Raw genomic sequence first — 23,420 nt, 5'->3', positions numbered from 1 at the left:
AGAGACACCGTCTAATGTGTAGTCACCGATTATGCTCTTCCACATTCCTCAAGATGCAAGGGCTCATGGGATATCATCAGTGATGATTCGCACTGAGCGTCAAACTGTTGTTTTAAACGGAGACTAAATAGGAAGTAGATCAATAAATAACTGACTTTGACTCCAGCGTTCAGCTGTTGGGGTAACACAGGGTGCGCTGCAACTCAAAAGATGCCACATTAGGTGTGAGGATGCTGTATGTCAGGCTATAGCAAACACCTTTCCTCAGATGCATCACTGTCCTTGGCTGGTGCGGATGGCAAAGCGCGGGGACCCTCATGAATAAAAGAGGTGAATAATGGTTTTTCTTTTCTAAATGGATGTGAAATGCTTCCAGAAAAAAGGTTAACACCTTCTAAATAAGGACAGACATTTGTCACGGCTGGTGCCATGTGAGCCCAGCATGACCAACAGCAGCAGGACGACCTGCTTCTTTTACAGAGCCTCCTTCAATGTACACAGCGACCCATCTTTATTGACTCCACTGTCTTATGTCCTTTATTTTTCTCCCTATAGCATGAATTAAAATAAAGCCTGAACATTTTTATTTCCCAAGAAAAACAGACGTGATGCAGAGAAGTTCCAATGTAATGGACAAGAAACTGTTCTAGATGTTTACAAGTTAACAATAGGTGTTCTGACACCTCCCATTGTTGGCCATGTGGGAGTTCAGAGGTTCACCGCCATCATCACCAGTACAGTTCAGCTATAACAGTGCTGGAAATGTTCTAATAAAGTTCTAATAAAAAGATGCATGGATGAATAGACTGACGGATAAATAGCCTTATATAAGAGCTCACAGATTTCAAAGCAGGTGGTGAAAGAGAGTTGCAGGCTGAGTGACGTTCATTAAGTCATTAGTCTTCAGGCTTTATTGGATGACAAGTGACAGGCTGACCTCCAATCAATCCAGGCTTATGTAATCTTCTCAGGTGAAACCGGTGAACCATCAGTCATTAAAAGCTGCCTTTATGAGTCTCAACACACCTATACATGCATAAAAAAAAAAAAAAGAAAAGAAAAACAGCTGCACGCCACACTCTCCCAAATCCTCCGAGTCCCAGTGAAATGCCGCTCGCTCCCTGGATGTCAACCTTAATTCCCTCTCTGTTCAATTATTCTCTTTCTTTCACAGCTCAAATCTATCCCTGAATATTTGCGCCCCGACCGACGGAGAAAATGCAGGGAGGGAAAATTCCAACAATAAAGATGTCATCATTAGAGAGCTGACAGAAATGTGCTCAAATGTCATGTTTAAACTCATTAAAGCAACCAACAGTCGATTACCACGTCTCACCAGACCACACCCGAGCTTCAAGGTCCCATGATTTGTTTTTTTTCTTCGCAGCTTTGCGGGTTCCCCGCTGAGCTCACTTCACCCGCCCTGTAACCCTGCCTACCTTGCCACACTCAGGCTTGCCTCAGCAGATCAATGGAACAGCATGAGGTCAGGTTTTTAATTGAGCTGTCCTGAAGGGTGGGGATGTTTTAATGAGGCCGGGTCCTGTTTTCATCCTGAACTTTGAGGCTCTGCCCTGCAGGTGTCCATCCTCCAACTTAAAAGCAATGTATAGGCCTGCACGGCTTCCCTGAGAGGGGTCAGGCCTCACTGAACTCCTCTGCAGAGCTTGACATTTTCATCTGAATCCCATACGCCAACTGTATAAATGTTAGACATTAGATGAAATGTACATTATCCACACCACCACCAACTTGGTCATTTGCATTCATGGGCAGTGGTTACTCCATCAAGGCAGTAATTACTTAGAAAAGCTGACAACAAAACACCCTATAACACTATATCTGAGTGCACTTGTCTCATAGGGAAATAAATGGCATTATTTCTCAAAGCCAATTTTTTACTAGAAGTACAAGTCTCTAATGAAGCAGAGATTTATTTTAAATTCTACCTTATGTTAGCTTCTCATATAATAAAAACACAAAACAGAACAGAACAGAACTGGGCTTGGTGCGACATATTGGTTTAACGTGTCAACCACAGACAAAAATGTGACTGCCTCACATACTGATGGGAGGTATAATCCCAGAAACAAAGGTAGAAAGAAAACTTTTTATTAAGGGAATATAATTCAAAATAATGACAAAAAACTGAATTCAAAATTAAGTACATCCTGTGTGCCATCATAATTTAACATTTGTGTATTTTGTGTTGACACGTTTATTTTACTGCACTGCTTTGTTTCTTGGACAATAAATGTTTACTGTTAACCAAAGCATTTGACACACACATTTTTTTTTTTTTTTTTTTGCATTTAACATTTGTTGATTTTTTTATTTTCTATTTCTGTAAATCAACTCTGTTACTTTATTTAGAAAATATTGAACAACACCTTGTTAATATCAGCAACATGGTGAATGCAGCAGATCAGCAGCAGCACAATCTCCAGTCCTCTGTTACGCATCTTCTGACAGTTCTCACAGCCCAATACACGGTTGATACATTTGTACTGTAAAAATTACGCTTGTGTATCCTCGCTCCTGGATGGAAAAACTGATGAATGTTGAAAAACAGACAACCTGTAGACAACCTGTTAAACTTAAGTGCGGAAATAAAAATAAAACAGGCCAGTCCAAGATTCATTGGCACTCTGTGCAACAACTGCAGCTGTCCAGCTTGCTTCTGGCTTGGTGACTTTCAAAAATACTTGGTACAGAATACTACTAAGTGTGATCAGTCCGGCAACACTTTCCTTTGCTCTGTTAACGTAGGAGCATAAAGCGGACTGTAAATACTTGAGCAGCATCTAGTTCAGCTCTGTCCACAAACCTTTCCTCACATATTACCACTGACAGTGAGAAAGCAGCGGTATACTGTACATTTGGGAACTCAAAGCCACCCCCCCAAAAAAAATGTTTTTCAGTGTGTGTATGTGTGTGTGTGTGTGTGTGTGTGTGTGTAAATGTATGTATGTAAATTGTAATGTATTTGTAAATTCAGAAGTACATGTCCTGGAAGAGATTTTGTCCCATTTCAATGTAAGCCTCCTTCTCCTGTGAGGACATCTGCTCCACTAGCTCTGGCCTCTGGCTCACCTCTCGATATGAGAACGGTCGGCCGCCCACCATCACCACTGGCTCATCCCCCACCTCCTCAAACTCATCATCATCCTCGTCTTCCTCCTCCTCGGCCTGATGCTGAGCAGCTGTGACAGGGGGAGGAGGACGTGACGGGGGCTCGTCGTCTGATTCGCTAGTGTCGCTCTCCGAGTCGCTGGCATTTGCGGTGGCGGAGGCAAGGCCCCTGGCAGCAGCACTTGCTCCACCTACACCTCCACCTGTTGCTGCCACACTCCTCTTCTCGTGGATGAGAAGAGCGCGCATCACTTCCTCATTTTCATCTGACTGACCAATTCCACGGCCAGCTGTTCCATCCTGGGCTTCGGGTACAATGTCCCCACCTATAGAAACAATTGGTCATTAAAATTATGAATACATTTCCTTTGGAAATGATCAATTCTTATAACGTTGCTTGCTTTTGAATATTTTGAAACATACTGAACTATTTTTATGAATCTATGCGTGGAACTAGACAAGTGGAAGAACCACCGTCCAACCACAAGGAGACTTCATGCTTCAATAGTTCCAACAGCAGAGTGATACATTTCTCACATTCAGGAGTCAGATCCTCCCACTTTTATTCATATCACATCAATAATGAACGCTGACCAACTTAATGGTTTTAAACCAGGACCAGTATTTGGACCAAATAGGCTACTGCAATATGGTCTACAATATGATTCAATTTTTGTTCATGTTGAATTTTATACATTTATATTTTCTACTATTAGTATTTGGTTCTTTGTGTTTAAGCTGCACTTCCCTAATTGTCTTCTGCACATTTGCCCGTTTAGTGTAATGCTATGGCAACGTTGGCATTTCCTGTCTGTATCTGCGTCTGCATGCGAGTCCGTCAGTCTGTCATATATCCGTATGCATCTCTGCCTGTTTGAAACCATTAAAGCCAGTTCAACCTATCCCTGTGAAGTCTGTGTAACCATGCAAATTGTCCAATCACTGCACTACTTATCTGTAAATTTGAACTACGCTTTGTCCTGTCCCTAAACATGTCACATCAGAGCTTCTTGCTGTGTAGACAGCTGGATTCATTCAAATAGGAGCACATCAACTGCATGACACATGGTAACGGGTACAAACAGGAAAACAGTAGGTCCAGAAAGGACTAAGTAAACAAAAAAAGAAACAGAAATAGTGAGAACTGTTCTGCACCAAAATTGTCTGTAACAGTTACAGTCACGTCAGGTTCGGTTTGGTTCACAGACACTGCCGCCAACATGGGAAGATCAGCTGGCAAAACACATGCTGATGTTTGGGCTACTGCAACAGTGCACAACAATACGTCAGGTGTGCGAGAGAATGATAAATGACAAGACAAAAAGGTAAACGAAAACTCAAGCCGCAGTGTTACCAAAGAAAACATCCCAAAGGACACAAGCAAAAACTAAAAAGATGAGGAGATAGTATTTCTGTAGAGATATTTCGACTAATTAAAGTGGCGTGCACTGCAAAATGTGCTCAAAGCATCTTCCCACAAAGACGAAAGGTAATACCAGTAATCTTTTTTAGAGTCTGAAGCAGTATTATCCTGTACAGCATACACAATGCTAGACGTAAAGTCTCAGATCCAAGCAAAATAACTGATGAGAATAATTATCAACAGTATTTAATCATCCAGCCCTAGAGAGGTACATTTAATCCAGATCTATTATGGTAATATAATCTCAGACTGGATTCGGCATGAGGAGATGCAGAATGTCCAAAACAATTTGGAATTAGCGCCCAAAGCACAATATAAAAACAAAACAAACAAACAAAACAAAAAACAACATGCCTACTTAGTACAGGTGACTATCTGGATAAAAGCTTCATTGCCATGCCACTTCAGATGTCATGTCGGTTTCCAGGCTCCAAAGGGCAACAAGATCATTGCAGACAGACACATGCACAGAGACACACCTCTGAGACAGGACATTTGGAAGGCATAATTCATGCAATTTCCACAAGAATGGATTTTATTAATGAGCAATCCTTGCTCAGCCATGCACTAATCAAGTCTCTGATTATTTCAATTAAGCAATTAGGGTTCAATGGCAGTCTGGCCGGGCCTGATTGCTGTATGCCCTTGGGATGGGAAACAATGTCAGCATAAGATAGATTGGTGAAAGATCACCCTGATAGAGGGAGATAACTAAGGCTGATCTATAGTAGCCTGTTTTGAGAGAGACAAGCAGTCAACCGTGGCAAAGAACTGGGCTTGTTGTAGTTGTAATTGCTACAATTATCTTAATATTTTCTGAAATTTTCAGTGTTTCACTAAATAAACCATGGACAATCAAGGATTTCTGAGACTAGAAACAACATCTGACAGTGGATTTAATTCTAATTGAATTTTATTTTATTCTTTTGACTCATTGAGCGGCAAATCTTAAGACCATGGCAGGGTTTTCGTTTTTTTTTTTTTTTTTTTTTAAAGGGGAAAACCACTGTGTAGTGCAATGAAAACGCCACTTACGGTTCTTGAGGATGTCAGGTTCGCTGTAAGCACCCTGTACAGTACTCTCGGTCAACCAGACGGGTCGCTCCTTAGGTGCCTTTTCGTTAGTCTGCTTCTGCTGGTCATCCTGCTCATCCATGCTGATGACAACATTCTGCGTGTACAGGTCAGCGTAGGACGAGCCCTTGTTAGACCAGGCTTCACGGTGCTGGCCACTTGCAGCATTTCCTGCAGCCGCTGCTGAACGTTCTCGGCTGGTGGAAAGATTCAGCAAATATCCTTTAAGTTAATGTGACTTAACAGCAACACATAACTATATAGAGATTCATGATAAAATGTGATCTGATAAGCCTCCAATGAGTGAGGCATTAGCTTACCTGACCTTCTTTGAAGGTCATTATTTCAAGGGTTCACATACTTTTTACACTATTACTATGAGTTTTTTATGGTTTTTCTCAATACACATTATATTTGTTAATACTCTAGACTTTTTTTTGACAAATTAATGCAGAAAATAATGAAATTTCTTCTTACTACACATAGATCTATCTATCTATCTATCTATCTATCTATCTATCTATCTATCTATCTATTTATCTATCTATCTATCTATCCACACACACATCTCTCTCAAGAATAACTTGTGTATTACTATGAGATTTGTCAGAAACTGACCTCTGTTTGAGAGCAGGGATCTCAGCAGGCTCAGGCTCGAGCAGATCATGGGACAAGTTGACGTCTTCGGTCTCACGTAGCAGTGCATAGATGGGTTCAATCTGCTCATTGAAGCGTGCCACCAGGGTCCTGGCATCAGGACAGACAGACTCATCCTCTTCTACCTCAGTTTGGCAGAAGGTGCAGCGAAAGGTACCTGTGGGTAAAAAAGAACAACGGTTAAAACAAGTGAGGGGGGGATGATCAGGTAACCTGCCTGGCCAAAGCAGATACCATATGCCCACTTCAGAGTGTTACATCAGATCAGGTAAACTACTATTTTAACTGCTGTACTTTTGTTGGGGATGTGTGTACTGTAGTGACACTGTTCCACTTTTATGTTTGATATTGTGGATTTGTTGCTAATTCTATAATACTATAGTTCCATGCTCCATTTAGGTCTAGAGCAGTTAGGAAACACTGCTTGAGGCCTTACTGTGTTAACACACTTTGTGCGCGCACATACACACTCAAGAAAAAGAAAGGCAAGTGTGGCCATCTGCTTCTCTGGCTGACTTCAGTTTCATTAATAGGAGCTGTTCCAACATTAGCACAGATCTCATGTCTGCCCTGTGCCTCAGTCTGCAACTGAGAGGAAAAAGGTATGGTGGGAAGATGCCACAGTGTAGTCATAGGTTTGAGGAAAGTCGGGTCCTGAAAAGAAGCATCTTACCCCAAACAAGGGCATTTTGAGCCTTTATAGTTAAAGCAAATTGCTTCAAGTTTTCAGACAACATGGATGAGTTGAATGGAAAATGCAAAAGAAGAAAGAAAGCAGTCATTGTGGGAGCATTAACTGAACAGTTACTGCTCCCACAATAACACAGAGATTTAAGAGAAATCAGATTGCATGTATACGTGGATTACCAGAAACCAGCTTTCTTAAGTGCATGCACAGTAAACTCTGTTCCCCGACTACTCAAGCTGCTTTCTCAGAATAATCTGGTTACTTAAGTGCATGTAAATGCAGTCAAGGACAGTAGCTCACAGGAAAAAGATGGAAGATGACCTTCATTTTGTTTGCATCAATAAATGCGGCTGCAATCACTGATAAAACATATTTTTTCCCTCTTATCTTCATAAATTTCATTATTGCAAATTTCCTCGAAGTAACGATGTAATTTTGAGCCTTTTCTCTGTATCATAAGCAGAATGGTGAGTTTTACCTTAAATACTGTGTGCTGATATTTGCCAACTGATCAAAGAAGAGATTAATTACAACTTTTCTTATTTTATAACCAAAAGCTGAGTAGACCCACATGTCAGGTAGAAAGAGTATAAAACTGCATATTTTACAAAATCCATCCTCTGAAAATTCAAACCTTTAGGGATTTAACCCTGCTTTGTGGGTCAGAATGAGCTGGAAGAATAGTAATGTCATTTCCCATCCCTGTGAGGTCATACTGAGTGTTGCTGGCCCTGCAGGAGAAACCGGTCAAGCAAAAATCCACTATGTGAGCCCCAGGTATTCGTATTGTCAGCCTCTGTCAGGGTGCAGGGTTACTGCCTCAACAGCAACATTTGATAGCCGTTCAAATATGTTTAAATAAAAGACAACAGCAAAGAAACCGGCCAGATAGTAACTGGGTCACTAGTAAGACGCCGACTGTTCCAAGCAGAATCAGAAACAAAAGCTGGGAGTGTGCAATAATAAAAATTATTCTATATCATGATTTGAATTAAGAACTTATTTCATGTAGAATTAAAGTGCGTTTGTTAAAGTGGCCTTGTGGGTAACTTTTGTTAACAACCTGTCCCTGTTTTTATGCCCATGTTCCTTTTTATTTGCTCTAATTTTATTTCTGGGTACATTTGGGTATGTGTTTTCAGTATAATCATTTCTGGAGGAAAAAAAAACAAAACTCTGGCTGTAGTATATTAGCTTATGACACAGATTGACTTGGATAAAACATTTACAATAACACATTTCTCTGGCTGAGCTGGAGTTGGGAAACAATTTCAAATGAGAACAAAGAAAAGAAATTATTGCGACAGTTAATAAAAATGCCATGGGTGCAACTGCAAAACCCACAACATAAATAAACTCCAAAATAAACTAAATAAAGAAGCAATTCCCGTTCGGAAAAAAGCCAATGCATGATTCATATTCAATAAGCTGGTAGCAACCCACACTTTAACAATCTCATCCAATAAAATCAATTATTTACAACAATTATTCACCCAGTGAAACCAGTGATTTACTGCTAATTAATATTTGCTAAATGTTAAGTGTAATTGTATTTTAAACTCTCATGTAGTACAACTTATCTTTGTAGCCTTGCAACAGTACTGGTTGACTAATAATCCAAAATGCACGTTTAAGGCATTTTAAGAAGCTAGAGTGACTGAGATGATGAAAACACCACCACACACCAGTACATGCTGTAAAATACAGTTAACAATGAAAGTAAAGATTTGCTATATTTTCAAAATCTTTGTTTTAGACCTTAATGTTTATATTATTTATTATGCTAACAGAGTGGGTTGTAAACTAGAAATTGTGCATAATCAAGAAATGCAAATGCAAATTAAGTGGAAAACCCACATTAGGATGCTAGAAGAATTACAGCTTCTCTGCATCTTGTGAAATGCATTTAATACTGAATATGGATAGGTTATAAGCTTATTTTCTAAAGGCCTTAAAAATGAATCTTTGTTCTTTTCTGTGATTTCAGTGTGAATAACACAACTACCTGGTAGAGTTGTGCATGGTTTAACAGCAGTGTGGCAGATGTCAGTGTGTCTAGTTTTCAAATTAGTTAGAACAACTCAAGTGAGGAGGTGCCTTAGTTTTATAAATCAAATAACTGAGTCATCTGTACAACATCCACACACTTTAAGACATTTAATACCTTCTGGTTCCTTCTTTTACACGTACGCATGCACACGCCATTTTTTCCTTGTGCCATAGTGTAAATTAAACTTGAGAAAACGTCTAATCACTTGTGAACTTCTGTATGCAGCTACATGACAGCTTGTGCTGAATGTTTTCATCATTTAGATTTAGAACTTGTCTAAACCAAGTGGGAAAAGCCACAAACAACAAAATTAAGACCATATTTTCAAATCACATACATTATTCAGGAGTAAAATGTAAACTTTGATCAGATGTGTCAAATTTACACTGTGCCATTTCAGCATCAGGTAGGGATGGGAATCAGCCAACAAACCCCACTCACATCAAATTCAATTTGCTCTTCTAATGCTAGGCCTGGATTTGCTGACTCGCTGAAAACTAAATCAAACTGTAATGGAAACAGGCCCCTTTCAGCATATGCTCCATAGGTGGGGCATATGCTGAAAGGGGTTCAATATTGTTTTTTTTTTTTTTTTTGTTGAGTAAACCCAGTGCTCTGCTTCTATGCAGCCTACATTTCAGATTCCTATAACAACGAGGCAAGAATAAACAGATATATAACATCAAACATTTTTTGTATAAATATGTTTTAGATTATTTTTTAATACTACAAATAACTATTGTAGATATTTAGAGATGATAAAGAAGCACAATATTAGTTAACTATGTTATGTTGTTTTGCAAGTGCATGTGTTGAAAATGTGCAAATGGTATTATTTCCATCAGAACTGTCTAAATTACATTTTCATTAAATGACAACACAGCTAAATGAATACAAATCTAAAGTAACCTTCCCATACATTGTCAACACAAATTTAACTCACAATGCTACTTCGTAGAACACAATGTCTGTTATTCTACAGAACATACTGTTTAGATCATTAGCCCCATTAAGGACTAGTCAACAGACCTTTACTGCAAACACAGCAAAGTGTTCATCTTTTAAAACAACATTCATCAGCAGGTACATGTATGATGGCAATAATATGTCATGGGTGCTGGACATATAGAAACTGAAAACAAAACAAAACAAAACAAAACTCAACACAAAAATAATTGTGTTTTTAAGATTGCTTAGTATTTTTTTTGTCATTTGTTTGAAGCTCAAGTACATTTAAATGCAGATGGGGGAAATGGAAATATTAAAATGAGTTCAAATAAATGGACTTTGGAAACCTGGGGGGGAATGCACAACTTCACTTACTAAAGTATGATGGTGGACTATTTTTTGAAATGGTTACATTTTAATGAAGTGCTGGAGGCACAATTATCTTTTTTAATAAGCACTATAATTTCTTTCCTATTAGGGACTTGATGAACTAAATGAACCTGTTATTAATGAATGTATGTGGACATGGTTACACTGAACTTCTACTGAGCACTGGCTGCCATCTAGAGGTCTACCAGGATCCTGTAAAGGACAAACACTTCTAGCAATTTATTTTCTCTGATTGCAAAGAATATAAAAAGAAACAGTACAACGTTATGTACTTATTTGAATAATATTATACAACATTCAAACAAATGTTCTTCTGTGTATGTGTCTGTTATAACAGTGGAGTGTGACATTGTAACTTTCTCACATGTAAAACTTTAAAACTTAATGGTGAGTATAGACTATTCCAAACCACAACTGCTATTATTTTGGTCAAATTTTCAATTAGGCAATGTAACGATTGCCAAAATATAAAGTTTGCCTACAGCAACAGTTTTGTTCTCCACGATGGAGATTTCCACCTTTATCTTTGCTTTCATGCGTATGTGTCTGATACAGGGAAATTTGGGATTTAAAGCTTCCTAGTTCAGGCCAGTTTTATTTACATTTGTTTGAAAGGCTGCATGGCAGAATGTATGCTGGATTTCACAAAGATGCAATACTGTTCATGTAGCAGGTATTCCTGACTTGTCATTATTTAATCTGTCTCCTCTTCTCCCCAATAGACAGATTTCACATAGGAATCATGGCTGGGCCTCCTGACCCAGACAATATCCCTGTTTACACCAGGCATTAAGATTGATCGGATCACAAGCGGACAGCAATAAATACAAGTGTAAAGAGCTACTAAGACAGACTGTGACTCACGAGAATCACTCAAACAACTTACAGAGATGGTCTGGGACACAATGACCACAGCTCAAATGTTACAGAAAAATATGTCATCAATGCAGGACATGGTGGTTGAGTTCTGTTACTTGACTACAAAGCAGACAAATAACAGAACCCTATTTTTAGATATTTCTTTCTTAACTTTTACCTGTCATAGGGTCAAACAGCTGGTTGGCCTCTAGATCGGTGAAGGTGGAGAAACAACATGGACACCGGAAGGAGGCACGGTTGGTGGAGTCTCGCTCATCTGTCTCAATGCGCCGCCGCATATGATCCAGTTTATACTTCACCACGTTGACAAGTACCCTAAAGAAATTCATTTTGATTAATAAAGCCTCACAGTATGCAACATGTTGACATTGGAGCCATTTGTGATGTGTCTAACATATCAAAAAATTAGGTGTCTGGCCTGGTAAACTGAAATTAGTTCACCCAAGTAGCTTCTCTAGTTGGACTGAAGAAGCTACTTGGATGATAAAGGAAACGTTTTAACAAGAAGGTGGTCTAGTTGCCTCATGACTCAATTTTCAGATAACTTCACCTGGATGACTGGGGAAGCTATCGCGTGTTAAATGTGCCCATCATTTGCACAGTTGGCTGCAAACATGAAAAAGAGGAAAATAACCCTAAACCTGTAGTTGATGAAGTAGTAGTTGTGTCGTGTTGTTTTGCCATCAGGAGCCGTCTCCACTCTCATGCGGCACTTGACAAACTTGTCTGCCTTCAGGGTGTTGAGTACGGAGCGCAGCTGTTTGCGGTCAAACTTGAGCAGCTCCAGCATGTCTTCCTCACGTACACATGGATTACGGATCAGCACATCCAGAGCCAAGGCATGTTCCACTCCATAGAAACCCCTTACAACCTGCTTCGCTAAGCGCTTAAGTGCTGCAGGGACCTCGGTCAGTATCTCTGGTTCTATCATCTTCTGCTGTGGAGAGAGGAGATCAGATTTAAAGAACTGCAGGCATATACTATAGTGGAAGATGATAGGATAGGATCCTAGAAACTGTGTTAAACATAAATCAATAGCTTACTGAGGTAAATTTAATTACTAAAATCTTAAGAGGGAGACTTGTTCATTCTGGATTGAAGGAAAAAGTAAAGATGTAATGAAAATAACCTGAAGAGCTTAGAGAAAATACAATACGGTTACATTTAGAACAATGAGCCCTCTTTAGGTTCCTTAAACGCAATAACGATGTTTGCTAAAGTGGTGGTAAACTTTTTAATAAAGAGAGGCCCACTTACTTTGTGCTGAGATATACGAAGTGCTAATACTGCCAGAACTGATTAACGTAACATCGCCAGCTCAACTGCCTGCTGCACAACTCGGCTTTAGGTTTGCTAACGTTAATCAAACAAAGACAACTGTCAGAGAACAATGAGGCAAGCTGGCTTCATCTATTGTTGAGGATACTATAACTAGCTAGTGATGTTCCAATATGACGTTACTTTAGGATTACCAATATTAACAGCACCTTACATTGACTAAGGCTAACGTTAAACATGCAGTTAACATGAAGTTAGTCTATAGAAAACCGTTAAGTTAACCTGTTAACCTACCCGATATTGTTTATCTCTCACAATAAGCTAAAGGCACCGTTTTCTCATTTCAGAAAGAGTACACGCTGACTCTGACTCAAAGTAACTCATTCAAAACAAACACATTTCCACATTTCAATCTTTAACTTTCTAGCCGCACTAGCTAGCATGCTTCGATTTTAAGAAGACCCGGAAGAAAAACCCAGATCACAACGAAAGATGATCTTAAATTCTGATTGGTTCAACTGTTAGTTGTTGACCCAATAGCCAATAGAACCCAAAGACAAATGATTGATAAGGCTCTAAACCAATGACTACGCGTTTTGTCAAACGAGTAATTTCTCTTAACCAATCATATTCTATTTAAAGGCGGAGCCTTTACTGTTTTTTCCGGGATGCTGCTGTCACAAAAATGGCTTCTCTTGACAGAGTAAAAGTGTTAGTTTTAGGAGATTCCGGTAAGTTAGTACACGTTTACGAATATTTGTCTGCTTGTTTTAAATAAACGCGCCCTGTTTGCCACCATATCGATCTTCAATTTTAGAGCTAAAGCTTGTAGTAGTGGGTTTATAAAACATGCCCAGCCTTAACGTTTCCTGACAAAACACAGCTCTCATTCGGGGTAAAGTTGCATTGACCTAAGTTGTAACCTCACAGAGGACTGCATGGTTTAAGAGGAAGATCAAAAGTGGAAAGTTAGTAGAAAAAAGCTGAAAAAAAAACGAATGACACATATTTAAAGCTATTTCCTGAAGCCCTACAGGCTGTTTTGATAGAAACGAAAAAATAATCACAGTGATTGAAGTCTTGATATTTTCTGAGTAGTCATTTTATATCATTACTGAAAGTGAGTAGAAGCTACATTTCATGATAAATGCTTTTCCTTGTGCCTGGTGGGTTATTGGGGGAATTTGTATTTATGCCATCCACCACCAATTCTTTCGTTTATTGCAGGGGTGGGAAAGTCTTCCTTGGTCCATCTTTTATGTCAGAATCAAGTGTTGGGAAATCCGTCATGGACTGTTGGGTGCTCTGTGGATGTACGGGTGAGCAAAACAAACAAATAATAGAAATTATAAATTCAGCTGAGGTCAAATCTAATGCTAATGCTGGGCTTTTACATTAATCTCAAATAACATCTACGCACTTCATACATGTGTAATAAATACAAATTGTAAGGTTGAAAATGTAACTAGTACACGCTTGCTTAGAAAATGAACATGCCACAGATTAGATGAATAAATCAAGTGTTGATGTCATTTACAAATTTATAAACTACAGGTTCAAGATTATAAGGAGGGAACCCCTGAGGAGAAGACCTATTATATTGAACTCTGGGATGTTGGAGGATCTGTTGGCAGTGCCAGTAGTGTGAAAAGCACCAGAGCGGTCTTCTACAATTCGGTTAATGGTAAAGTTGATCTTCTGATTACTTCAACAAAAATCTCTATGCATAAGGTCCCTTATTTAGTTATATTCCTTTTTTTGGACTCTTTTAGGAATTATTTTGGTACATGATTTGACAAATAAGAAATCCTCTCAGAATCTTTACCGATGGTCACTAGAAGCTTTAAACAAGGATTCTTCCCCAACGGGAGTCATTGTGTCAAACGGGTAAGTAGATGTTTGACTGTCAAAATTAAAGGTATCGATGAGTGACTCTTAATTTGGTTACTGGAAAATTCAGTCATGTCTTTTTCCTCACTGTAGTGATTATGATAGGGAACAGTTTGCTGAGAACCCAGTGCCTTTGCTGCTTATCGGCACCAAGTTTGACCAAATCCCAGAGAACAAACGTAATGAAGTTCTCACGCGGACGGCTTTCCTGTCGGAAGACTTCAATGCAGAGGAGATCAATCTTGTATGTCATCTTTTTATTATCCTTTTTTTTTTTTTTTTGTCATAAGTCTCTGAGAGAACCTCCATGATGAGATTCGTTCTCAAAATATTTTCATACGTTTGTTTTGTGAGGCTGAAAATAATTATTGCTGTTTGGAGTGATTATCAGTTTTAAAATTGTGTCATAAAAGTAGAAAATAATGTCTCTTTTATTATTAAGTAGCATGAATGGATCTACAGTAGTCTTATCTGCTATAACTTTTATATGAGCTTAAAAGGTTATGAGACATTTCAGGTAATTTCAATGGTGGTTTACAGTATAATAATACTTGTGATAGAAAAACAAACGTTATATTGTGGCTGATTGATGTATAGTTAAAGGCAGATAAATATATATGTATACCAACCATTTGAAAGAAGCTTTAATAGTAAACATATTTACAGGTCAATACAAGCCGTAAGTTAGAAAGATAAAAATACTCTCGGGTTTGTGGCTGTTTTGTTTTCCCAGGACTGCACCAACCCGAGGTACCTTGCTGCCGGCACGTCAAATGCAGTTAAGCTTAGCAGATTCTTTGACAAGGTGAGAAAGAGTTCTGTAATATAACACACATTTATTTTACATTTCTATTTGTATTTATACTTGTATGGTTCTGTGGATTTACTTAGGAAACAATAAATCATCAAAGGTTAATTATGTAAACAAAGGTCACTTGGTTTTCTTGGATCTAGTCATAGCATCTGACATTTTCATTTAAATACAAGCACTGTAGTGAGGGAAGTGGGGTAATAAAAGTTTTGGTATTGAATTGAATATCAGGATGTTTAAAACTTCAAAATAATTCAAATCAATAATTCAAGTATAATGTTGAGTTTTTCTGTGTAGATTTGGTTCTGTAAGTTCTTTAAGGAAACTCAGAAATGTCTTAAACATCTTAACAGGTAATAGAGAAGAGATATTTCACAAGAGATCCGGGTCAGGTGAGTTTTACACTTAAACAAAGCACAATCTCATAAGTATTTTAGGAGTAGAAACTGATCACCTAAAATCACAGTTTAGTTCAGACAAGATGAAGTATAATTTTAAGATGGCATGTTTCTTTCACTGTCTCGCAGATGACGGCGTTCACGGACAGAAAACGGTTCAACTTCAAAAGTTTGCACTATGACTGACGATACAACTCAGTGGCTTGTGGTTGGATCATGCACGTATGTGGGCTCCAATACCACAACCATCACATTCACTGATCCTTTTACTGTTTCTCCTTTGTGCTAATCAGCCTGAACGCTGAGTAAAGAAAATAAATATGAAACTGTATTGAGGTGATAAAGCTTAAAAAGACTTGCAGAAAGGAAATTGTGTTTATTTCAGACTACAATCTTTAATCTTTTATATCAAGCCATATTATTTAACAAGGAAGAAGAAGCAGCAGAAGCAATATGTTTGGCCTATAAACATTGATTCATGCAGCATTTCCCTATACCTTCATCATTTTTTTAATCCAGGGAAGAAATGTGTTGATCTTGGTGAAGACATGTGGATACTTGGGATTATCACAGTCATTCAGTGCGGTAAAAGCTGTTATGCCCTGAGGCTTGGTGTTGCAGATAAGTGGTCCACCAGAATCCCCCTAAAAAAATGATAAAAGGAAGTAGTCATTCAGTAGACTTTGAAGACCATTAAGAGAAAACAGTTTCTATAGTTAGAAGCATTATTGGTGTATTCTGTTAAATGTAGTGGTTGGTTTACTATTTACTGGACTCCGTCACATACTGTTTCAGTACCTGGCAAACTCCTCCTGTCTTCTTCTTAAATCTGGTGCATATCATGTGATCAGAGTTAAAGTATTGGGCCCATATGCTCTTGCACTCAAAGCTGAATTGCATCTTCTCTGTGGTCTCCCTCAGTTTGTTTGAAGTAGGCTTCTTGGCTCCAGTTCGACCCCAGCCAGCAACAGTACATCTAATATTTGCTGGTATTTTTCCATCTTTCTTCGGTAGTTCAATGGGCTTCACATACTTGTTCAGTGTGGCATTGTTTTTTAACTGTGGAAGACAACAGAGAAGAATGAAAATCACATACTGTACCGGGTACTTACTTTACATTTGTGTGTGTGTGTGTGTGTGTGTGTATTTAATGAAATAGTTTGACTATCAGACATCACAGTGTTTGTATCTCCTCTTAAAACAACATTGAGGTTTTATGTGAAGCACCCCCCACCCCCCACATCCTCTGCAGTTGTGTCTCCAACTCTCGTCGAGACACAATAAAAAATGAAACCGACACTACATTATAAAAACATACACAGATAAACTAAGTACTTAAATCAGCTTTGTTGTGGCCTCTTAGATAAAATCACTTTACCTTAAGCAGCATGATGTCATAATCATATTGTCCATTGAATTTTGGATGTGAATAGTAGTGAGCCACTTGGATCGATTGCTGACTTTTTTCTTTCTTGATTATGTCGTGTGCTCCAAGTACCACTGTCATTGTTTGCTGAGCACTGACAAACAAGGGAACAAATAAAGGTCAAATATTTACTTGTAGTTGTAATAAAACACATGTTATGCTGTACAAAAACTGCTATTGTTGTTCTTATTATTATTATAATTATAAATTCATTGAGTATTCAGTCAATACAGAACTTTAGTTAAGTAATAGCCAACAAATCCTTTGTACGTGATCCTTTCCAGTTGTTCTACAATTTCTCAGTGATAATATACTCACTGTCTGCAGTGTGCTGCAGTGAGGACAAAGTCCTTCCGAATAAGTATCCCTCCACATGAATGTTGTCCCTGGAACTGCAGAGATGCCATGTAGGGTCTGGAATGAGGCTTTGATTCTTTACCACCAACTATGCCGCTCTCAGTAGCCCCTTACATGAGGAGAGAAGAAGCACAAAACCCCCAGCAGTCAAACTATACATATACTATGTCTTTACAGAGACAACAAGATTTTTTCTCAGCATTTTGAATGGATTTTTATCTGATCTTACCAGCGAGGGCGAGGAGCTGAAAAGCGAATAAAATGCAGAACATCATGGTTGTTGAACACAAGTTAACCCGTCTGATTTGGAGGTCTCTCTATCTCCCCACCACCTTCTGTAGTCAACGTTTCAGCTCCCACAACGGAACCTTTGTGGGCAGGTGTCAAAATTACTCTTCCAGCGACCTGTCACCTTTTTTTCTTTCTTTCTTTTTTTTTTTTTTTTTTTTTTTTACTGAAACATAAGTGAAACCGTTTCGTACAATTGGGACTTCTACACAACACAGAACAAAGGCTCTTAATACATTTTTTTTAAGATCTAAAGCTGTGTTCTCTGAGCCACTATATGATGTTTAATCTTAAAAAAAACATAAAGGGACCTAAATACTTTTTAAATTGATCCAAACAAACATGAAAACTTGTATAAAATTGGTTATAACACAGGCAAGATTGTCATTTTATGTTACAGTAAAATAATTATAAAAACAAATGTGATGATCAGAATGTGAATGTAATAGATTATCTATGTCCTTACAGCTTTTTCCATCTACTGCTTGAATGAATATCATACTGGTCCGTAGTGGACAATCACCATTTTGAGCGGTGAAGGTTAAATGGAAAGTGTGTTTTTAGGTTGTGTTAACCACAGCATTAACAACATAATTTGCACCTCTCATGTACACCTTGTGTATTCATTTCTGTTGGTTTGTAGGTGTGTGTAGGTGTTTCTAAAATCCTCATGTCATTCTAAGGGAGGTGGGGAAATAATGTATTTTGTTTGTGGAAATCACTGTGAACATTCAGTATAAAACTTTGCAAAATAATTCAGCTTAATTATTTAAAATTATCTTTCCTAGTTCAAACTTCTCTCTTTCCATATTGATTTGGGGCCATGAGTTTTGTAATAAGAAACTCAATAAGGTAATAGTGAAGAGCTATTTTACAAGAGATCCAAGTCAGGTGAGTTCGACACTTTACATAGTATTTATTTTTCCGGTGGAATCTTTTCACCCGAAAATCAGCAGTGAACCCACTATTGACAGACGAGGACAAAGGTAAAGACATTGTTGCTGTCTCTGCACCGCTCAGGTTTCACTATGACTGGATGCAGCAAGAGGGGCTTGTGGCTTAATCGTAACTCATGTCGGCTTTTATACCACAACCATCACATTCACTGTTGTACTTTCTGCCTATTTTACCATTGCTCCTTTGTGCTAATCAGCAGAGGTTTGAAATCAAAGGTAAATATATACGTAGAAATTAACTCTGGTGAGAGATGAAACAAAACCACATTGACAGATCTGTCTTGTAAGTTTATTTCCTTGGAATGAAACATTCACACAGTGTTGAAGCAGTCTGCAAAGCGAAGAAGAAAAGCAAACAACAAAAGCAACTCATGAATTCCTTTTTCAGACATGCTTAATCAAACAATGGTACTTAATAAGTCAGTAAAGAAGCAACTGCTATGTTCTTACTCTCTGAACAATGACTCATATAACATGTTTCTGCATGATTTCCTTAATCCATGGAGCAAAGAAGTTGATTTTGGTGAAGACATGTGGCCACTTGGGATCATTACAATCAATTTTATAGGTAAAAGCTGTAATGCCCTGAGGCTTGTTGTTGCAGATAAGTGGTCCACCAGAATCCCCCTAGAAAAACAGTAAAAGAAAGACGTCAATCAGTAGACTGTGAAAAAGTGTTTCTGTTGTTAGCGGCAGTATGTGATGGTTAGTTGACTATATACTAGTCTGTGTCAAATACCGTTTTTGTTTGTTTGTTTTCCAGCAGAACTCTCTGTTCTCAGAGTGCAGATTTACTCTGAATCACAAAAGTAATCTTTGTGTTCTTTTTGTGATTTGATGTTAAATAAATAAACTGAATTGAACTGAATTCAACCTTTACCTGGCAAACTCCTCCTGTCTTCTTGTTAAATCTGGTGCATATCATGTGATCAGATTTAAAGTACTGGGCCCACATTTTGTTGCACTCAAAGCTGAATTGCATCTTCTCTGTGGTCTCCCTCAGTTTGTTTGAAGTAGGCTTCTTGGCTCCAGTTTGACCCCAGCCAGCAACAGTACATTTTATATTTGCTGGTGTTTTTCCATCTTTCTTCGGTAGTTCAATGGGTTTCACATACTTGTTCAGTATGGCATTGTTTTTTAACTGTGGAAGACAACGAAGAAGAATGAAAATCACACACTGCACAGCATACTTACTTTATTTTTGTGTGTGTGTGTATTTAATGAAATAGTTTGTCTGTCAGACATCACAGTGTTTCTATGTCCTCTTAAAACAACATTGAGGTTTTAGATGAAGCACCCCCCACCCCCCACATCCTCTGCAAATGTGAGTTTGTCTCCAACTCTCGTCGAGACACAATAAAAAATGAAAGCGACCCTACATTAGAAAAACATACACAGATAAACTAAGTACTTAAGATCAGCTTTGTTGAGGCCTCTTATATAAAATCACTTTACCTTAAGCAGCATGATGTCATAATCATATTGTCCATTGAATTTTGGATGTGAATAGTAGTGAGCCACTTGGATCGATTGCTGACTTTTTTCTTTCTTGCTTATGTCGTGTGCTCCAAGTACCACTGTCATTGACTGCTGAGCACTGACAAATAAGGGAACAAATAAAGTTTAAATATTTACTTGTAGTTGTAATAAAACACAGATTATGCTGTACAAAAACTGTTATTATTGTTCTTATTATTATTACAATTATGATTGACTGAGGATTCAGTCAATACAGAACTACAGTTAAGTAATAGCCAACAAATCCTTTGTACGTGATCCTTTCCAGTTGTTCTACAATTTCTCAGTGATACTAAATAAACTCACTGTTTGCAGTGTGCGGCAGTGAGGACAAAGTCCTTCCGAATAAGTATCCCTCCACATGAATGATGTCCCTGGAACTGCAGAGATGCCATGTAGGGTCTGGAATGAGGCTTTGATTCTTTACCACCCACTATGCCGCTCTCAGTAGCCCCTTACATGAGGAAAGAAGATACACAGGTTACAAAATACTAAGAAACACAAAACCCCCAGCAGCCAAACTATTAGTGTCTTTACAGAGAGAACAAGAAGATTTATGTCAGCAGTCATTTAGAATGGATTTTTATCTGATCTTACCAGCGAGGGCGAGGAGCTGAAAAGCGAATAAAATGCAGAACATCATGGTTATTGAACACCCGTAAACCCGTCTGATTTGGAGGTCTCTCTCTCTCCCCACCACCTTCTGTAGTCAGTGTTTCAGCTCCCACAACGGAACCTTTATGGGAAGGTGTCAAAATTATTCTTTCAGCAATTTAACACCTTTTTTTTTTTTTTTTTTACTGAAACATAAGTGAAACCCTTTTGTACAATCAGGCCTTCTACACAACACTGAACAAAGTCTCTAAATACTTTTTTAGATCTAAAATCTAAAGTTGTGTTCACTTAGTCATTATATGATGTTTAAAGGGACCTAAATACTTTCTGAATTGATCCAAACATGAAAACTTGTATAATTGATCAAAACACATGCAAGATTGTCATTTTATGTTACAGCAAAATAAAAATTAAAAACAAATGTGATGATCAGAATGTGAATGTAATAAATTGTCTATGTCCTGACGGCTTTTTCCATCCACTACTTGAATGAATATCATACTGGTCCGTATTAGACAATCAGCATTTTGAGAGGTGAAGGTTAAATGGAGAGTGTGTTTTAAGGTCGTGTTAACCACAACATTAACAACAGTATTTGCACCTCTCATGTACACCTTGTGTATTCATTTTTGTCAGTTTCCTGACACTTCCTGCTTCAGGTCTGTGCACAACTTGATAATCCACACATGCTAGGGACTGTTGGACCCTGGTGTAAAAGATTAGAAAATAATTTAAGCAGTTCTTAGTAGCAGAATAATGATACCTGGCATGAGTCCTCTGATAAAACTTCAGACATGGAATATGATTAAAAAGAGCAGCAAAGGTTTTACAATAGAGGCTCCAATTGTGAATTCCTACTGTCCACTAGATGGTGCTGTAAACATTCTTCGGTATCATAAAGGGTTGGAAAAGGAAAACGAATTTGATGCCAATATTATGAGTGCATATATGAAGTGGCTCATCAAATATTTGTGTCTGAAGTGCTATTTTGTTTTTCCAGGACTGCACCACCTCGAGGTACCTTGCTGCAGACACATTAAATGCAGGTCAGAGACATTGTGTATTTATTTTCTATTTCTATTAGAACTGATAAATTCATCGCTTTGTGCTGTGGATTCATTGTTACGTTACGCCATCAAATATTTATAATGTAGACAAAGGTCACTTTTCCTCCCTGATGTAGTAATAGCACCTGAAATTTGTATAAGTGTTTAATTTACAATAACTGTGTGTAGGTGTTTCTAAAATCCTCATGACATTCTAAGGGAGGTGGGGAAATAATGTATTTTGTTTGTGGAAATCACTGTGAACATTCAGTATAAAACTTTAAAAATGAATTCAGATCAATAATTTAAAGTTATCTTTCTTAGTTCAAACTTCTCTCTTTCCATATTGATTTGGGGCCATGAGTTTTGTAATAAGAAACTCAAAAAGGTAATAGATAAGAGATATTTTACAAGAGATCCAAGTCAGGTGAGTTTAAAACTTTACATAGTATTTATTTTACCAGTAGAAACTTTTCACCTGAAAATCAGCAGTGAACCCACTATTGACAGACGAGGACAAAGGTAAAGACATTGTTGCTGTCTCTGCACCGCTCAGGTTTCACTATGACTGGATGCAGCAAGAGGGGCTTGTGGTTTAATTGTAACTCATGCCGGCTTTTATACCACAACCATCACGTTCACTGTTGCACTTTCTGCCTATTTTACCATTGCTCCTTTGTGCTAATCAGCAGAAGTTTGTAATCAAAGGTAAATATGTACGTAGAAATTAACTCTGGTGAGAGATGAAACAAAACCACATTGACAGATCTTTCTTGTTTATTAAGTTTATTTCCTTGGAATGAAAGACCAACATTCACACAGTGCTGAAGCAGTCTGCAGAGCGAAGAAGAGAAACAAGCAACAAAAGCAACTCATGAATTCCTTTTTCAGACATGCTTAATCAAACAATGGTACTTAATAAGTCAGTAAAGAAGCAACTGCTATGTTCTTACTCTCTGAACAATGACTCATATAACATGTTTCTGCATGATTTCCTTAATCCATGGAGCAAAGAAGTTGATTTTGGTGAAGACATGTGGATACTTGGGATCACTACAATCAATTTTATAGGTAAAGGCTGTTATGCCCTGAGGCATGGTGTTTCAGATAAGTGATCCACCAGAGTCTCCCTAGAAAAACAGTAAAAGAAAGACGTCAATCAGTAGAGTGTGAAAAACTGTTTCTGCTGTTAGCAGCATTGTATGTACTGGTTTGTTGACTATATACTAGTTTGTGTCAAATACAGTTTTTGTTTGTTTTCCAGCAGAACTCTCTGTTCTCAGAGTGCAGATTTTTTGATGTTAAATAAATCTACTGAATTGAAGTGAATTAGATTATTACCTGGCAAACTCCTCCTGTCTTCTTCTTAAATCTGGTGCATATCATGTGACTAGAGTTAAAGTATGGAGCCCACAATTTGTTGCACTCAAAGCTGAATTGCATGTTCTCTGTGGTTTCCCTCAGGTTTTTTGAAGTAGGCTTCGTGGCTCCAGTTCAACCCCAGCCACCAACAGTACATCTAATATTTGCTGGTATTTTTCCATCTTTTTTCGGTAGTTCAGCGGGCTTCACATACTTGTTCAGTGTGGCATTGTT

General features: G+C 38.1%; 4 protein-coding genes across 6 annotated transcripts; 1 reads left to right on the top strand and 3 right to left on the bottom strand.

The window, feature by feature from the left end:
- Positions 1 to 2,096: 2,096 nt before the first annotated feature.
- On the bottom strand, positions 2,097 to 12,973 carry gtf2e1 (general transcription factor IIE, polypeptide 1, alpha). Of its 3 annotated transcripts, XM_026376364.1 has the most exons (7): positions 12,814 to 12,973; positions 12,499 to 12,594; positions 11,883 to 12,178; positions 11,399 to 11,556; positions 6,248 to 6,443; positions 5,591 to 5,826; positions 2,097 to 3,458 (listed from the first exon to the last, which is right to left on the bottom strand). In XM_026376364.1, the coding sequence occupies exons 3-7, from the start codon at positions 12,170 to 12,172 to the stop codon at positions 2,995 to 2,997; spliced, it is 1,344 nt and encodes a 447-aa protein (XP_026232149.1). In that variant the 5' UTR covers positions 12,173 to 12,178; positions 12,499 to 12,594; positions 12,814 to 12,973; the 3' UTR covers positions 2,097 to 2,994. The 3 variants fall into 3 exon arrangements, with proteins under 3 accessions (XP_026232149.1, XP_026232150.1, XP_026232151.1); XM_026376365.1 differs by lacking the exon at positions 12,499 to 12,594; XM_026376366.1 differs by lacking the exon at positions 12,499 to 12,594 and having other exon boundaries at positions 11,883 to 12,175.
- Positions 12,974 to 13,172: 199 nt separating this feature from the next.
- Positions 13,173 to 15,877, top strand: rabl3 (RAB, member of RAS oncogene family-like 3). The gene is made up of 8 exons (XM_026376370.1): positions 13,173 to 13,250; positions 13,747 to 13,838; positions 14,074 to 14,203; positions 14,292 to 14,406; positions 14,503 to 14,653; positions 15,143 to 15,214; positions 15,574 to 15,612; positions 15,748 to 15,877. Exons 1-8 carry the CDS (start codon positions 13,205 to 13,207, stop codon positions 15,802 to 15,804), a joined length of 702 nt encoding a protein of 233 aa, XP_026232155.1. The 5' UTR covers positions 13,173 to 13,204; the 3' UTR covers positions 15,805 to 15,877.
- Positions 15,878 to 16,078: 201 nt separating this feature from the next.
- LOC113173081 (granzyme B-like) lies at positions 16,079 to 17,767 on the bottom strand. The gene is made up of 5 exons (XM_026376369.1): positions 17,631 to 17,767; positions 17,363 to 17,510; positions 16,997 to 17,138; positions 16,417 to 16,677; positions 16,079 to 16,262 (listed from the first exon to the last, which is right to left on the bottom strand). Exons 1-5 carry the CDS (start codon positions 17,674 to 17,676, stop codon positions 16,110 to 16,112), a joined length of 750 nt encoding a protein of 249 aa, XP_026232154.1. The 5' UTR covers positions 17,677 to 17,767; the 3' UTR covers positions 16,079 to 16,109.
- Positions 17,768 to 18,920: 1,153 nt separating this feature from the next.
- On the bottom strand, positions 18,921 to 20,889 carry LOC113173080 (granzyme B-like). The gene is made up of 5 exons (XM_026376367.1): positions 20,761 to 20,889; positions 20,470 to 20,617; positions 20,101 to 20,242; positions 19,526 to 19,786; positions 18,921 to 19,272 (listed from the first exon to the last, which is right to left on the bottom strand). The coding sequence occupies exons 1-5, from the start codon at positions 20,804 to 20,806 to the stop codon at positions 19,111 to 19,113; spliced, it is 759 nt and encodes a 252-aa protein (XP_026232152.1). The 5' UTR covers positions 20,807 to 20,889; the 3' UTR covers positions 18,921 to 19,110.
- Positions 20,890 to 23,420: the final 2,531 nt, after the last annotated feature.

This window comes from Anabas testudineus, chromosome 21 (assembly GCF_900324465.2).
Source record: "Anabas testudineus chromosome 21, fAnaTes1.2, whole genome shotgun sequence".
Lineage (NCBI taxonomy): Eukaryota > Metazoa > Chordata > Actinopteri > Anabantiformes > Anabantidae > Anabas > Anabas testudineus.
The sequence above is the reverse complement of the archived record's forward strand: the minus strand, read 5'-3'. Positions and strand labels throughout refer to the sequence as shown.

Bases quoted from the DNA above. Each gene is read 5' to 3' on its own strand.
- gtf2e1 (XM_026376364.1), bottom strand. From the start codon at position 12,172: ATGATAGAACCAGAGATACTGACCGAGGTCCCTGCAGCACTTAAGCGC. The intron at 6,444-11,398 runs GTAAAAGTTAAG...TTTTACCCACAG, and splicing joins GCTGTTTGACCCTATGACAG to GTACCTTTCGCTGCACCTTC. The intron at 5,827-6,247 runs GTCAGTTTCTGA...TCTTTCCACCAG, and splicing joins ATCCCTGCTCTCAAACAGAG to CCGAGAACGTTCAGCAGCGG.
- rabl3 (XM_026376370.1), top strand. From the start codon at position 13,205: ATGGCTTCTCTTGACAGAGTAAAAGTGTTAGTTTTAGGAGATTCCG. The intron at 13,839-14,073 runs GTGAGCAAAACA...TATAAACTACAG, and splicing joins GGTGCTCTGTGGATGTACGG to GTTCAAGATTATAAGGAGGG. The intron at 14,407-14,502 runs GTAAGTAGATGT...TCCTCACTGTAG, and splicing joins GGAGTCATTGTGTCAAACGG to TGATTATGATAGGGAACAGT.
- LOC113173081 (XM_026376369.1), bottom strand. From the start codon at position 17,676: ATGATGTTCTGCATTTTATTCGCTTTTCAGCTCCTCGCCCTCGCTG. The intron at 17,511-17,630 runs GTAAGATCAGAT...TCCTCATGTAAG, and splicing joins TCAGCTCCTCGCCCTCGCTG to GGGCTACTGAGAGCGGCATA. The intron at 16,263-16,416 runs GTACTGAAACAG...TCATTTTTTTAG, and splicing joins AGACAGGAGGAGTTTGCCAG to GGGGATTCTGGTGGACCACT.
- LOC113173080 (XM_026376367.1), bottom strand. From the start codon at position 20,806: ATGATGTTCTGCATTTTATTCGCTTTTCAGCTCCTCGCCCTCGCTG. The intron at 20,243-20,469 runs GTGAGTTTATTT...CTTATTTGTCAG, and splicing joins ACTGCCGCACACTGCAAACA to TGCTCAGCAGTCAATGACAG. The intron at 19,787-20,100 runs GTAAAGTGATTT...TGTCTTCCACAG, and splicing joins ATGACATCATGCTGCTTAAG to TTAAAAAACAATGCCATACT.